Source organism: Bufo gargarizans, chromosome 4 (assembly GCF_014858855.1).
Source record: "Bufo gargarizans isolate SCDJY-AF-19 chromosome 4, ASM1485885v1, whole genome shotgun sequence".
Lineage (NCBI taxonomy): Eukaryota > Metazoa > Chordata > Amphibia > Anura > Bufonidae > Bufo > Bufo gargarizans.
In genome coordinates this window covers 381,402,970-381,417,903 of record NC_058083.1, presented here as the reverse complement: position 1 = coordinate 381,417,903, position 14,934 = coordinate 381,402,970, and the positions used below count along the sequence as shown (strand labels likewise).

General features: G+C 44.8%; 1 protein-coding gene across 1 annotated transcript in view; it reads left to right on the top strand.

Annotated features, from left to right (window-relative positions):
• MRPS5 (mitochondrial ribosomal protein S5) overlaps window positions 1–14,934 on the top strand; it is a 91,021-nt gene that overhangs the window by 54,326 nt on the left and 21,761 nt on the right. Inside the window, exons 4-5 of the mRNA XM_044291619.1 lie at window positions 305–538; window positions 4,178–4,212. Coding sequence (XP_044147554.1) covers window positions 305–538; window positions 4,178–4,212 — 269 coding nt within the window. The remainder of the gene's footprint in view (window positions 1–304; window positions 539–4,177; window positions 4,213–14,934) is intronic.

Below are 14,934 nucleotides of genomic sequence, written 5' to 3'. Positions count from 1 at the left end.
TACTGGTTGCCTGTGCACCACTGAATACAATTCAAACTTCTCACTCTCAGCCACAAACCCTCCAGTGCTGCCAATCCCTACATCCTCCCTCATTTCTGTCATTTGAATTGTGGATTAGTTTCTAACTCTGTGACGTCTAATGTGGCTTGTACATTAACACTCTGAATTGTAAAGTGCTGCTGAATATGTTGGTGCTATATAAATAAACATTATTATTATTGGTTTTTTTGCATTTTTTTTTTTTTTATCTTTTTTTATCAAAATCTATACTAGTTCTAAGGCTTTTTGTTATCTTTGTTTTAAGGGAAATTTGGGCATCTTTGGCCAGGATTAAATGTCCCTATATTGGCAAACGGAATGACACAGGCCATATCAAAGAGGGATCAGCAACAGTTAGAAGCAATGCAAGCCAGGATCATTCAGGAGCGGGACGAATTTGAAAGAAAACGGAAGACAAGAGTAAAAAGAGAAAGAGGGTGGACTGGCCAAAGCTGGGGAGGAATCAGTATTGGGCATCCTGACACAGGTCCTAATGGAGGTAAGTATGCCAGCATGAGAGAGATATTTACCTGTGAAATTGCCAATGGTGGACATTCATCTTTAGGCATAATTTATTATTTTAAATTATTTTTTATAGGAGTCTTCTAAGGCAGTGTTCCTCAACTCCAGTCCTCAGGACCCACCTGCCAGTAATTTTTTCAGGATTTCCTTAGAATTGAGCAGTAAATATAATTGGGGTCAAAGCATCAGGACTGACCACAGGTATTCATTATGTGGGATATTTTCAAATTATGACAAGCAAGTTGGGCCCTGAGGAATGGAGTTGAGGAACACAGTTTTTTTTTTTTCCATGTTCTGATAGACCAGAAGAATTGCATATTTATGAGGAAACATTCTTTAGGCTGCAATGCCATGTGTCATGGGGGTCACCGATGGTGAAAGCTTTCTCTAACCACTTAGATTTCACAGTACCAATGGAGATACAGCATATAATGGATTTTCAGCCAACTGGAACAAAACGGTCCATGCCTATTAAGTAGTCATGTGTTGAGAGCAATTTCCTTGGAGGTCATTTTTTTTTTTTTTATACGGTAGCTCAGATGCAGATTGTGATAGGTCACACATAAGGTTTTAAGAAAACCATAGTTGTCTGGAAGAGGTCTTCTGCAGTGTGCATATTCTCCTGAACGAGCACTGTCCTATCCTATTCATTCAGTAAATCTGCCCATTTATGCTAAGATAAATAAGTCCCCTGTGCTTATGCTGCCAAATAACTGAGCAGATTAAATAATCAGAAGTCCACGGAAGCTGGATGACAATCCCCTTGGAGCAGTAGTAGTGATCATCTCCAGGTTCCAACTTTTAATTAGATCAAGAAGAACACCCTTTCTAGTTTCATATTTCCCCATTGAACAGTAAGCTCTTTTTAGTGTAAATCAGTCGAAAAGGAATGGTTATTACAAGGAATCTTTGCACACATTGCTCTCATCTCTTGGAGGGGCTTGTACAGTTTTGACAATGCATTGATCTTATGGCGGGATCTTTTCTAAACCTCAAATTACCATATTTTTGCTTTATAAGATGCACTTTGTCCCCCAAAAGTTTTTTTCTTATTTTCCTTCTCTTAAACCAGGAGTGCGTCTTATCATCAGGTGCGTCTTATAAAGCGTAAAATACAATAAACTACTTACTGTCTATTACATGAATACCATAGACGATTGATGAAGAGGTTGCCCCACAAAAAATTGTCTACATTTTTCAAACCAGCACCTGGATCTGAATACTTAAGTGATTTCATGTAATAAAAAATTTTGTATAGCTACTAAGCTATTCAGTACAATGTACCTGTATAATGCCACCTGCTGTTTGTTCTTTTCCTTATTCTTTTGTCCACCTCGCTGAGGTGGTCATGCGTGCTCAGTTTAAATCTTCAATGGCAACCATGCATATCTTCTGTCAAAAACTGTGGCAGTTACAGGGAAAGAGCTACAGCAGAAAGGACACTCCTCCTAAGAAAGTACACACCTCCTGAGCTGCCTGTCACACCCGTGACAGGTGGTAGAAGATCTGAAAGACTGGCTGCACGTCAGTGATCTGACAGCTTCTTTTGGTTTCACTTTGTCTATGTGTTGCTGGGATGTCCACACCTCCTTTTCGGGTGTAGATCATGTGACCATTACTACTCCCTTCTTAGTCTGGCTTTACCCATCGCTCCTTGCGGTTGATGGCTCATTCCGGTTGTGGATAGTTTGGTGTCTGGATCTCGGCTGAGATCCTGCTTTCCATTTACCCAGATTTAAAGGGTTTCTGTCACCAGATTTAACCCTATTAAGCTAGCTGACATTAGCGATATGCTAATGTCAGCTAAACCTAACTACCCTATTCCTACTTTTATCTATGCCCCTGTTACACCAGAAATCTAACTTGTATAATATGCTAATTAGCCTCTATGAGCAGGGGGGGGGGGGGGGGGGGCGTTGTTCCTGCTCCTAGAGACTCCGTTCTTCCACCTTTGTCGCCTCCCTCCAAGTCCTGATTGACAGGGCCAGGCAGCACTCGCATCTGTCTGCCAGCCCTGTGCTCTGGTGAAATCTCACGCCGTTCAGTATTCGGCGCAGGCGCGGTAAAGAAGCTAGCAGCCTGCGATTGTCTTTCACTCACCGCGCCGAATGCTGAATGCCGTGAGATTTCACCAGAGCACAGGGCTGGCAGACAGATGCGAGCACAGCCTGGCCCTGTCAATCAGGACTTGGAGGGAGGGGACAAAGGTGGGAGAACGGAGTCTCTAGGAGCAGGAACAACGCCCCCCCCCCCTGCTCCTAGAAGCTAATTAGCATATTATAAAAGTTAGATTTTTGGCGTAACGGGGGCAAAGATAAAAGTAGGAATAGGCTAGTTATGTTTAGCTGACATTAGCACATCGCTAATGTCAGCTAGCTTAATAGGGTTAAATCTGGTGACAGAATCCCTTTTAAGTGTCTTTCCTTTTTGTATTGTATTGTGTTTATTTCCCTGTCTCTTGGTACCAGACCTGAGGCAGAATCTTGTTCCTTCAGCTGGGAAGGACCAGGTCGGGTAGGGATTTATTAGGTGGTGACCTTTCCCTAGTTTGCAGATCTGGTACCTTCTCCCTCCCTTTTGTGTTTAGTGTGGAGTTCCCCTCCCACACCACGTCGTGACACTGCCATTCTGAAAAGAATCTGGCAGAATAATTGCAGAAATGAATGGGGAGATTTTACATCAATCGTGGCATAGCCTCTTGAATACTGCTCGATGTATATTAGGGGATTTCAGTATGTAACTGTGTCCTCAGATGAAATAGGATATTGCCATCACATATTGTGTCAGTTAATTACCAGGCAGATAGTGATGATTCTTGTGATGTAAGAATAATCATCTGGAAAAGACCTTCCACCGGTCACCCAGATCACTCTGTACTTCCTATTCAACTGTCTACAATAATAGCGAAACAATCTGTCAAGTTCTTTTCCCTTGGATCGTCTTGCCTTTGTGTTACGAAGTACTGTCCTTTATGTAAAAGGTCGAAACAGCAAAACACTGCAGTTCTGTGATATTTGAGTTGTGCCTGTGTCTTGATTTGACTTTAGGGCAAAAGGTAATATCTCCATGGACAAAGCTAAGGTGGGTGGGGGGCAATAAATTCTCAGTTTATATTTTCCAGATATTTATTGGACCATTCTAGGATGGCTGCACAGTGGTTAGGTAGAGATGGGTGAATAAATGACTAGGCTGGTGGAGGAATAGCTTGATTAAAACCATGGTAGATGGATGGGTAGGTAGGGAGGTGGGAGGATGACTTGGCTCCTTTTTTTTTTTTTTTGCATCTCCATTGGTAAAGCTCTAGGTGTATCCATAGGCTCCCCCATGCACCCAGTGTATGTCAAGAGTGTCCTTTTGGCATATGCTAGAGCTGTACGTGTTTTAAAAAATTTTTTTTGTTTTGTTGATACATAGAATATGTAGTCTGCTTTAGGCCCCATTGACAAAAATGTAAGGTATCCATGCCCGTATTGTGGACCCATTCTGCACACATCTGCAGGCTGTATGTGGCAGAAAACCATCCACTTTCTAATAAAATGTCCTCAGTTTAGTCTTCTTCTGACGTTACTTTATAAATATGCAAAATATATCTTTTTTTTTTTTTTTTCCTCATTAGAAACATATGAAGATTTTGACTGCAGAGTGATTGAGGTAAGCTTTATTCCTTTGCAAGTATGCTCCTAATGTGATAGCAAATTAAACATAGCAGCGACATTTGGTTCAATTCATTTCATATATCAAGTTTATGGTGGTAGAATTGTGCCGTATCAGAAGCCTGAAACATTGCGCAGCAAGAAGGAGCATTCTCTATGTAAATGGATGACTTATCAGCTGAGCTCACAGATAATACCCAGCCCAGGCAGCCTCTTGTGACTTTGCAAAGGGCACAAAGAACCTGGAAAAAAGTTCTGAATTATTTGCAGTGGTATTCTACATAAAAATGCTGTTTGTGTTAAACAGACCGTGGCAGCTCTTTAATGCTAGGATTTTCTGGTAATTTTATTTTATTGGCTGTGTCAGAGATGCAAAGTTAGTGACTCTGCATGAAATATGAAAAGTTAGCGTCCGGCCCCATCTATCCAGGTGGTGTAGACTTATTATTGTCTCTCAGCGCTGGGGAAGGGAGTACTGGTTCTCATTGAAAGAGACCCAGTGGTGTATGATGGCAAGCAATGCTCCATGGGGAAAAATCGGCAAATTAGGTCTTCTCCAGAAGCAAGAAAACTAGCCAGCAGTGTCGGGGGGACTTTTGCTCCTTGTCCGTTCAGAGCAGCCCTGACAATAAGTAAGTCTCCATATGCTGCTGGAATTCTTAAAGGGGTTATCCAGGAATAAATAATGAGGACCTATCCTCCGCTGGTCAACTGTTTGAGGGTGCCGCCACACTCGCTGGAGCTCTGGTGAGCACAGCCAGCTCCCAGAAGCTTTACAAGTACATTGGTATTTCAGCAGAGCCCCATAGACTTGAAGAGGCCAAGCTGCAACTAGGCCATGTGACTGATGTACAGTGACGTTACATGGCCTTGGAAGAGGCCAGCTTTCGGTAAGATAACGGCCGGTCCGAGGTGTTGGAGGATAGGTCATCACTATAAATTCCCAGATAACCCCTTTAAGTGAGAAGTAGTACCGCCTCCATAGCTTTGTCCAAAGTATCTTAACCAGCCATATCGTATTCTGTTGTATACTGATCAGGGGGCAAGAACCCCTAAACAGCTGGTCACAGATGGTTGTCCCTGACTTTCGGAGGAGCTTCTGGTTTGGGTAGTATGAGGTATTTTCTTCCTTCAGGAAGAAAGCTGATTTTTGCATATATTTTTGTAAATAAAAGGCATGGGAAAATGGGAATGTTGCCTATAGAAACCAATTAAGAGTTTGTTTCCTGAGTTCTGGCTGCTGTGGGCACCACGGACCTTCTTTCTTGTGGGACAGTTTTGATAAGTCCGCATTGGGGATGTACACCGAATTGTTTACCCACACCTCCTATTGTAGAGCGGTGATATCCATGTGGCTCTCTAGCTGTTTCAAAGCTACAACCCCCATCGGGGCCCCCTCAGGCTCATTTGACTCCCTATTTTCTTTTCTCCATTGCCACTCTAGTAACTTTAGCAGAAGGCAATTTTTTTTGTCTTAATGTATTAAAAGGGTATTGTCTTAAAGAGGTATTCTGGGTATGACACGTTATCCCCTATCCTGTGGATAACAATCAGATCAGTGGGGGTCCTACCGCTGGGACCCCCAGCAATCAGGAGAATGGAGGCACCATACCCTGTAGAGCCCCCTTGAAATGGATGGAGCAGCTGGTCGGAAAATTTCAGCGCCACCCCATTCAATTCTATGGGAGCACCGGAAATGTCTGAGTACATCATTCGAGTAGACACTTATCATCTATTCTCTGGATAGCTGATAATTATGGGACTACCCCTTTAACTATATGTCTATGTTAAAGGGGTTCTTCCGAGGTTAAATGAATCAACTTCATTATGGCGTGGATCAGACTTCCAGAACCCTTGAAAAACATCAAAACTCCATTGACTGTACATTGGCCGGCGCTGGTTATTGCAGCGCTGCTCCCGTTGGAGCTCTGACCACTACACAGTGGACTCCTGACATGTCTGCTTTAATAGCTTCATACATTCCGCATGTAATAACAATTCTGGAGCATCTATTCTTATGGCTCTATGTTGTGCTATTTCTCTATTATTTCTACTAGAAGTGCTAGCAGTCTGCTGTAAGGGTACAGAGTGGTGGTAACCAGTTTGGGGGGTGTACCTGCACAGACTCACTCTATCCAATCAGTGCTTCCATGGTCAGACTGTGCAGGGACACACTGGTAACACCCCTCTGTACTTTACTGCAGACTGCTAGCAGGAATAATAAAGGAATGGCACATCATAGAGCCAGAAGAATGGGTGTTTCAGAATTGTTATTACATGGGGAATGCACGTAGCTACTAAAATTGGCAAGTCAGGAGCGGTGACAGGACCTCTTTAAGGAATATTGTAGGTGTCCTCCCCTAGGTTACTGCCGCACGTAGTGGATTTTCTGCAGTGGAATTGACATGCCGAGGATTTCAAATCCGCACAGCAAGCTGTTTTATGCTGTGGATTTTTTATTTTTTGCAGTGTGTGTAATGCGATTTCTTAAAATTTTGTAAAAAGCTTTGGATTTTCTGCGCTAAAATCCACAGTGGCATTTGCGCAGTGTGTCAGCTATGTGTGAGCATGCCCTTATCCTTTCTAGAATTCTGTACAGGCATGATACCAATTCAATATAATTTTACACTATTGAGTGAAAAAATATCTATCACACCGAAGCCCATGGGCTACTGCACTGGGTGGTCTGGGTTCGCTGAAGTTGCTACAGTTGGGACCCTAGACCACACAGTGCCTAAGGACAGCCAACTGAGTACTGTTACATGTGCACTTGGCAGCTGAAGGCATCTGTGTTGGCCCCATGTTCATATGTATCCACATTACTGCGAAAAATGATGTTTTATTATATTCAAATGAGCCTCTAGGAGCAACAGGGGCGTTACCATTAGAGAGAGCAGAGCCTCTCGGTGTAACAGCAAGGCCCCCGTCACTCCTAGAGGCTCATTTGCATATATTAAAACGTAAAAAAAAAAGATCAGCAATGCGGGCACATATGAACATGGGGGCAATGCAGGCACCTTCAGCTGCAAAGTGCTCATGGAACAGGTCAGCCAGTGTCATAGGTTCAAATCTGCTGACAGATTGCCCTTGAAAGGGTTTGTTCGGGACTGCATCATTTCTAACAGATGCTGACAGTCTACCTCCCCTACTGAAAGTATCATACTTGCCTGCTTCCTGCGCTGGCTTCTGTGTCTTCATCTGGCGGTCTGGGGTTTGTTTTCTTCCACCCCGACATGGGAATAGTCACCTGATCCTTCAGCGTAACCCTTCACTACTGAAGCTAGCGGTTGGCTGAAGAGGATCAGGTGACCATGCCAGGTGAGGAAAGAAAAAAACCTGGACCGGAAGATGGAGACGCGGAGGACCCGAGCAGCAGAGAGCAAGTAAGTCTCATCCTTTCAGTAGGGAAGGTAGGCTGTTAGAAACTGTGTGTCCCCGGACAACCCCTTTAAGACCAAAATTGTCTGTCCGTAAAGGGTTAAAATAAGATTAGAGGAAAAAGGACATTTCAGACTACAATTTCCACCTATGTACAACGGGAAGAAGCTTTAGTCAGTGGGCTCATCAATTATATTAATAGATGCAGTCGTGCAATTTCTGCCCAAGTTATATGTCGGGTCTGAATTTTCCCATTTTGAATTTAATGAGATTTTCTGGTTTAATGTGAATTAAATACAATCTCTATATAATGTAAAGTCTAGCAAATTTCTTAGACATATTTTTAACCCCTTTTCGACTTCCCTTACTTGTTTTTGCTGGAGCTTTAAGAATACCGATGGCAACTTCAAGATATAACTATACATGAAAGGGGTCTAGTCTGACTATAGTATCAACCTGTCAAGGATGCCAATAACCCCATAAAGTAAGAACCACTAGATATATAAATATATTATATGTTTATTATATGTAATATTTTATAAATAATATATTTTTATATATCGAGTGTTTCTTACTTTATGGGGTTATTGGCGTTTACTGGAGCGTTACTCTGATTGTACAAACTGTACAGCGCTGTGCCTAGTAAATAATGAAGGGGACGCGGCAATCTGGCGAGTGCTTTAGCCCCTTCAGTCAGCTAATTGGTGGGGGGGTTCCAGAGCCTGAACACCAGCGACCTCATACTGATGGCCTATCCACCCGTGTTTAGGCCCTAAGCCGGTTTTGGTGACACATCCTATGGATAACCCGTCAATGTCAGGAAGAACCCATTGTGTGTGGTTTAAAGGGTTAATGCCTCCCCATTTTCAAGGTGTCTGCTATCGGAGGGATGTTTTCTAATGTTTTTTTCTCTTCCCTCCTGTAGCAATACAAAGGGAAAATGTTTTCTTAGCGAGATAATCATTTTTGGCGTTTATTTATATTATTTTGTCAAAGTGGAGGCTGCTGATATATTCACTGTGCGAAAACTGCAGGAGAATATCTCAATGTTAAGTGCTTCTTCCGTCTTCAAGAAGATGAAACTTGATTATTTTTTTTGAAGTGACGATGATGTGTTATACTGTGCTTTTATTCCTGCATTTTAATATGGTCAAAAACAGTTGATTTTCAATACTTTTGTGTGAAAAAGAGCAAAAGTATTGAAGTTGTGTCGTTTTTCAGCTTAGTTAGTGAAGTTATTTGTAAGCTTCTAGGGCAGGGGTTCTACAAGTACTATTTGTAAAGGTCCACATACCTGAGTCTCCTGTAGGATGAAGGTCCGAGCTGCAAAACAAAAAAATATATAAGGAGGGACAACACCATTGGCGTCCAGCGCTGCATTTTATTTTTATTTTTTTAAATAATCCACACCTTTAATCCCACCTAATCTCCTTTCTGCCGCCCAAACAGTAAGAATGTCCTTTCAGTGCCCCCTAACAATAATGATGCCCCTTTAATGCACCTCAGACAGTATGATACCCCTAAGTGCCCCCTCAAAGTAGGATGATCCCTTCGCTGCCCCTCACACAGAATGAGCCCCACTTAAAAGACCCCCACACGCCGTATGATGTACCCTTAAATGCTTCCCTCACAAAGTGATGCCCCTTAAATGCCCCCCACACAGTATGATGTACCCTTAAGTAGACTTCACACAGTATGATGCCCTGTTAAGTGGCCACCACACAGTGCTGCCCTGTTACGTTCTCCCCAAATAGTATGATGCCCCTTTAAGTAGCCCCACACACAGTGAGGCCCCCCTCATAGATTATGCCCTTTTAGATGGCCCCAACAATGATGCCTGCAAAATAATTATACAGCCTTTGGTGGTCCTCCTCACAGAGCTATGCCCAGCTCCCCACCCAGTTGCGCTACCTAGATGGCCCCCCACACACACAGTTATGTCCCTTTTAGTGGACCCCCACATAGTTATACACCTTTAGACGCCTTCCCAAAAAGTTGTGCCCCCACAGTGCTGCCCTCTCAAGTGCCTCCAAACATAGTGATGCCCCTTTAGGTGGCCCCCAAACACAATGATGCCTCATAAATTATGACCCCTTAGATGGCACCCAAAAAACAGTTATGCCCCTTTTAGTGCCCCATCGCAGTTATGTACCTTAGGTGGCCCCCCACCCAGTTATGCCTGGTTAGATGTCCCCCTCCCCCCCACACACACACACAGAGTGCCCCCCCACAGAGTTACGTCCCTTTTAGTGGCCCCCTCACAGTCTTTGCAACTCAGATGTCCTTCTTCAAAGGATTATGCCGCTTTATATGCCCCCCCCCCCCCCCCCCCCCCTCAGTGTTATGTAGCTTCCCCCTCACGGAGTAGTGCCTCTGGTGTAAAAACTCACCTATCATATGTTCCCTTGACCAACAGAGCCTCTCCGCTCTGTGCTCTGCTGTTTGTGGCAGAGCGCAGCAGGCATGATGATGTCAATACATCGCGCCTGCATGCACTGGACTACGAGCAGCACGGGAATGGTGAAGCAGAAAGCTGACTGCTCTCTGCTTCACCATTCTATTCAACTGGATCTGTGTCCTCAGGACACAGGGTAGAGTTGAAAGTGGGACATGCAGACAGTTGCGTGCCTAGATTGTTTGGCATCCGGGACGGGTCCCTTTTCTGGCACCCCTCCCCCTGGGGGGGAAAAATCGTACCCCCTCACAGTAGTATTGCCCTCATTCTACATCCTTCACAGTAGTTTTGTACAGATGTGTGCCATCTGAACAGTAGTTATTCTCACATTGTGCCCCCTTAAAGTACTTATCCCTTCATTGTGCCCCCTTCACAGTAGTTATGCTCTCATTGTGCCCGCTCGCAGTAGTTATGCCCTCTTTGTGCCCCCTTCATCGTAATAATCCCCACTGTGCCTCCTTCACAGTAATAATGCCCATTGTACCCCTTCACAGTAATAATGCCCATTGTGCCCCATTCACAGTAATACCCTCTGTGCCCTCTTCATAGTAGTAATGCTCTCTGTGCACTGTGCCCCCTCCATAGTAGAAATGCCCATTGTTCCCGCTCCATAGTAGAAATGCCCATTGTTCCCCCTCCATAGTAGAAATGCCCATTGTTCCCCCTCCATAGTAGAAATGCTCATTGTGCCCCCTCCAGAGTAGCAATGTCCATTGTGCCCCCTTCACATTAACAATGTCCATTGTGCCCCCTTCACATTAACAATGTCCATTGTGCCCCCTTTACATTAACAATGTCCATTGTGCCCTCTTCACATTAGCAATGCCCTCTGTGCCCCCTCCAGAGTAGAAATGCCCATTGTGCCCCCTCCCCCAGTAGAAATGTCCATTGTGCCCCCTCTGTGTTAAAAAAAACAAAAACAGTAACTACTGGCCTTGTCCCGTTCCTGAAGCTCACAGTCCTCTCTCCCATGCAGACACAGATCACTCTGCAGCACTGTGTGGGCGGAGCTTATGCAGATTTCTGGGCTGCAGGCTCCGCCCACACATGCCAGCAGCGCAATCTGTGCCTGCAGGTTGAATGGTGGAGCAGGGGAAGCTGAGCCGCATGTAATGATACCTTTTAACTTAGAGATCCATTGCTTCATTCTGGAGAAAACCACTTTCAATCTATATGCATAGAGCAGGTAAGTGCACCAAGGGCGGGACCAGGCCATTCTGTTCACCTTTGCTTCTCCTGCTTCCTCAGCCAGCCCGTCCCTCTCCTTCTTGACAGGGCCAGGAGAGATAGCTACGGAAGAACCTGGCCCTGTCAATCAAGGAGCTGGTAAAGGAAGCAGCAGTTGTGCACAGAATGGCCTGGTCCCGCCCTCAGTGCACTTACTTGCTCTTTTGCATATTGATTACAATACTTTTTTCTCCAGAATGAAGCATCAGATCGCTAAGTGAAAGGTGTAATTACATTCAGCCGAGCTAGCCCTGCACGGCATTGCGCCTGGTTTAAAGAGAGTGCCCGGTAAATTTCACAAATCTAACCACCAGCAATGGCCATCAGTACAATGTAAAAGCACCATAGCCATACCTTTATGTCATCTGGGTGCTACGCCATGTCCAGGAAAAGCACTTCTATTCCTATGAAAAACTGCTCTCAAGTGCCCAACTGGGCGAGCTTTCCTTTTCAAAGTGCCCAAGCTCGCCACCCTTTCCTGTTGTCTGCTCCCCCGAGACCCCCACCTCTCCCTGACGACACGGCAATGCTGGGGAAGAAGTCTTGGAAGGTTAGGGAAGGAGTAGATGGTGGAGAAGGGTGGCGAGCTTGGACACTTCGAAAAGGGTTTAGCTTTCCGTTCTTCTGATCTGTAAAAAAAATATAAAAAACATCCTGTTGCATCAGTTGTCATCCATTTGAGACATTTCCGCCTGAGATCCGTTTTTTTAAACGGGAAAAAAAAAGTTCTGCAGGCAGGACTTTTTACAGGATCCAGTTTTTTTTTTTTTTTCCTCACTTCTTTTGACGGATCAGAAGAATGGAAAGCTAATGAGTGATGTGAACTTAGCCTATGGCTACATTCACACGACCGTATGTGTTTTGCACTCCGCAAAACACTGTTTCACAAAAAATGCGCATGACGTCCTTTTGGCATCCGTATTGCTTCTGCTTTTTTTTTTGTGGATCAATTGTAACAATGCCTATCCTTGTCCACAAAATGGACAAGAATTGGACATGCTCTATATTTTTGGTGGGGGCTACGGAATGGACATACGGATGCGTACAGCACACTATCACTATGTGCTGTCTGCATTTTTTGCGGACCCATTGAAACCCATCCAATCCACAAAAATAGCTGAACGGACATGGAAACAAAATGTGTTCGTGTGCATGTAGCCTAGCAGTGAATTTCCTGCTGATAGATGCTTTCTAAGATAAACCAAAGCCAAAAACGGAGGTTTTCATTAAGGGTGACCATACTGTCGGCCAGAGGTCGCAATAACGACTGTGCAAGCGTCTGTGACGCTTGTGACGGTGATTTTACTCCTTGGAAAAAGTCTAAGGCGTATCAATATGCCTTAGACTTTTTCCTCACGTTCATCAGCGCAGTGAGCGCTGTGACTGGTGCGGGCAGCGCGACGATGCTGTCTGCCTGAAAAAAACAATAGCAAAGCTCCTTACAGCAAGGAGCGTTATTGGTTGGGTATTGGCGTGCCATAGCCATACAGGTTGGGTCAGGCAGGGGAAGCCGGAAGCAGGAGGGGGTGGCTGTAGTAAGGAGAGCGGGCGTGCTGCCCAAGGACCCCGGGAAACATGACAGGGCTGCTGGAGAGCTAAGGAGCCACAGACTCATGTGACTGGTCTGAGAGAAGAGCTGCCTCTGGGCCTGTGAAAGGCCCGGCATGTCAGTCTTCAAGTAAGTGATTCCCCCCTCCCCCAACCATGGTTTTGTCCAGTCTCCCAGTTCTCTGCTCCCCCCCTCCTTCTGTCACCCCACAAGTGACCCTGTTACCCGCTCCTCCTGTCAGCCCCCCCAGTAACCCTGCACCCCCTCCTCCTGTCACCCCACTAGTAACCCTGCTCCTCCTCACTAGTGACCCTGCACCCCCCCCTCCTTCTGTCACCCCACTAGTAACCCTGCTCCCCCCTCCTCCTGTAAACCCACAGGGAAGAAGCTGAACAGACCCTGCTGACTATGATGGGATCCGTTCAATTTCCGTTCGGGATCCTGTCTTTATACTAGACAAAAAGTGCTGCATATGAGGCTTTTTTGTCTGCAACAAAGGCTCCAATGCAGATGTGAGCGATTGTAGGCCTATGTATTATGTATTTTAATTACTGTAACTTTCGTACTCCTCCTCGGGTGAAAATACTCCTCAAAAATGGTCAGAGGAGTATTTTTACTCTTCTGGAAAAAACGTAGTGCGACCTCTGCTTTCGGCTAACCCACCAGTTTTAGTGGTACGACCAGCCTGTCGTCTAATGTATCCTGCTTCCTTATTGTATATTTGTGTAAATTCATCCCGACTTGTCGTTTCTGTATAGTTTCCCCAATAAAGATGCTCTTACTGGGGCACTCTGTATGATGTACACCACTTTGGAGGATGTACATGAATAAGTCAGTGATTTTATTGTACTGTTGTGTGTTGGGAAGGACATGCCCCATTGAGCTGCCAACTGCCAGAAATCTAGCAGAGCAATTGTAGCAATGAATGGTGAGAGCTCTGGATCCATGTGAGGTACAGGGCTGGTTCTAGCTGGGGTAACCCCTTTTAAAGGGATTTTCCAGGAGTTCAGAATTGATGGCCTTTCCTCAGGATACGTCGTCAGTATATAATCCGTGGGGCAGAACGTTGTGTCCTCTTTCTAGGCCAGTGACATCACGTTCATTGGTCATGTGGCCTTTGTGCAGCTCAATCCTATTCAAGTAACTGGGCCTAGACTTCAATACCAAGCACAGCCACTATACAACTTATGGCGCTGTGCTCGGTATGCTGTGAGAAGGTGGCAACAATCACTAGAGCGTCGCTGCCTTTTCAAAAGTCATCAGTGGTGCCAGGAGTCAGACCCCCCCCCCCCCCCCCCCCGATTAATTATTAATGACCTTTCTTGAGAATAGGCCATCAATATTGAACTCCCAGAAAATCCCTTTAATTGTGTAGTAAGATTCATGTTTGTTTCTACTATTGTCTGTCTCATTGTATTATATATAATATTTTTCCTATTTTCCTCACTTATTTTCTACTTTTGTAATATCTCTATATTTTCCCGTCCCAAAGATAGATTTTATATGCAGTATATGTGTGTCCTTCCTTACCTTCCTTTCATTTTAGCTTGAAGTCTCCTAAGATGAGGGCTGTGAGATGGCAAGTTTTGAAAATAAATTACTTTTGTGGCTAACTGGCTATGACTGGTGCTGTTGCACCCCCCCCCTCCCCCCCCCCAATATTTGGTCCTGTTGCACCACTCATTTCGCAAACCAAACGGTAAGAAAAGACACATCTATGTTATATATTCACCGATCAGCCAGAACATGGAAACCACTGACAGGTGAAATGAATGGCGTTGCTTATCTCCTCACAATGCCACCTGTCTGGAAGTGGATCTATTAGGCAGCGGATGAAGAGTCAGATGAAATTTGATGTGCTTGAAACTGATTTGTTGGAAGTGGAAAAAAAATGCTAAGCGTCAGAGTTTGATAGCGAAGTGACAAATGACGTTTTGTGATAGCTAGATGACTGGTTCGGAGCATCTCCACCGCAGCAAGTCCTGCGGAGTGTTCCCAGTATGAGGTTGTTGGCACCTACCACAATGAAGGACAACTGGCAAGGTCATGGGTGCCCAAGTCTGTGCCTTGACTGGTAGGAGCTGCTTTGGTGGCATGACCAGGATCTATAC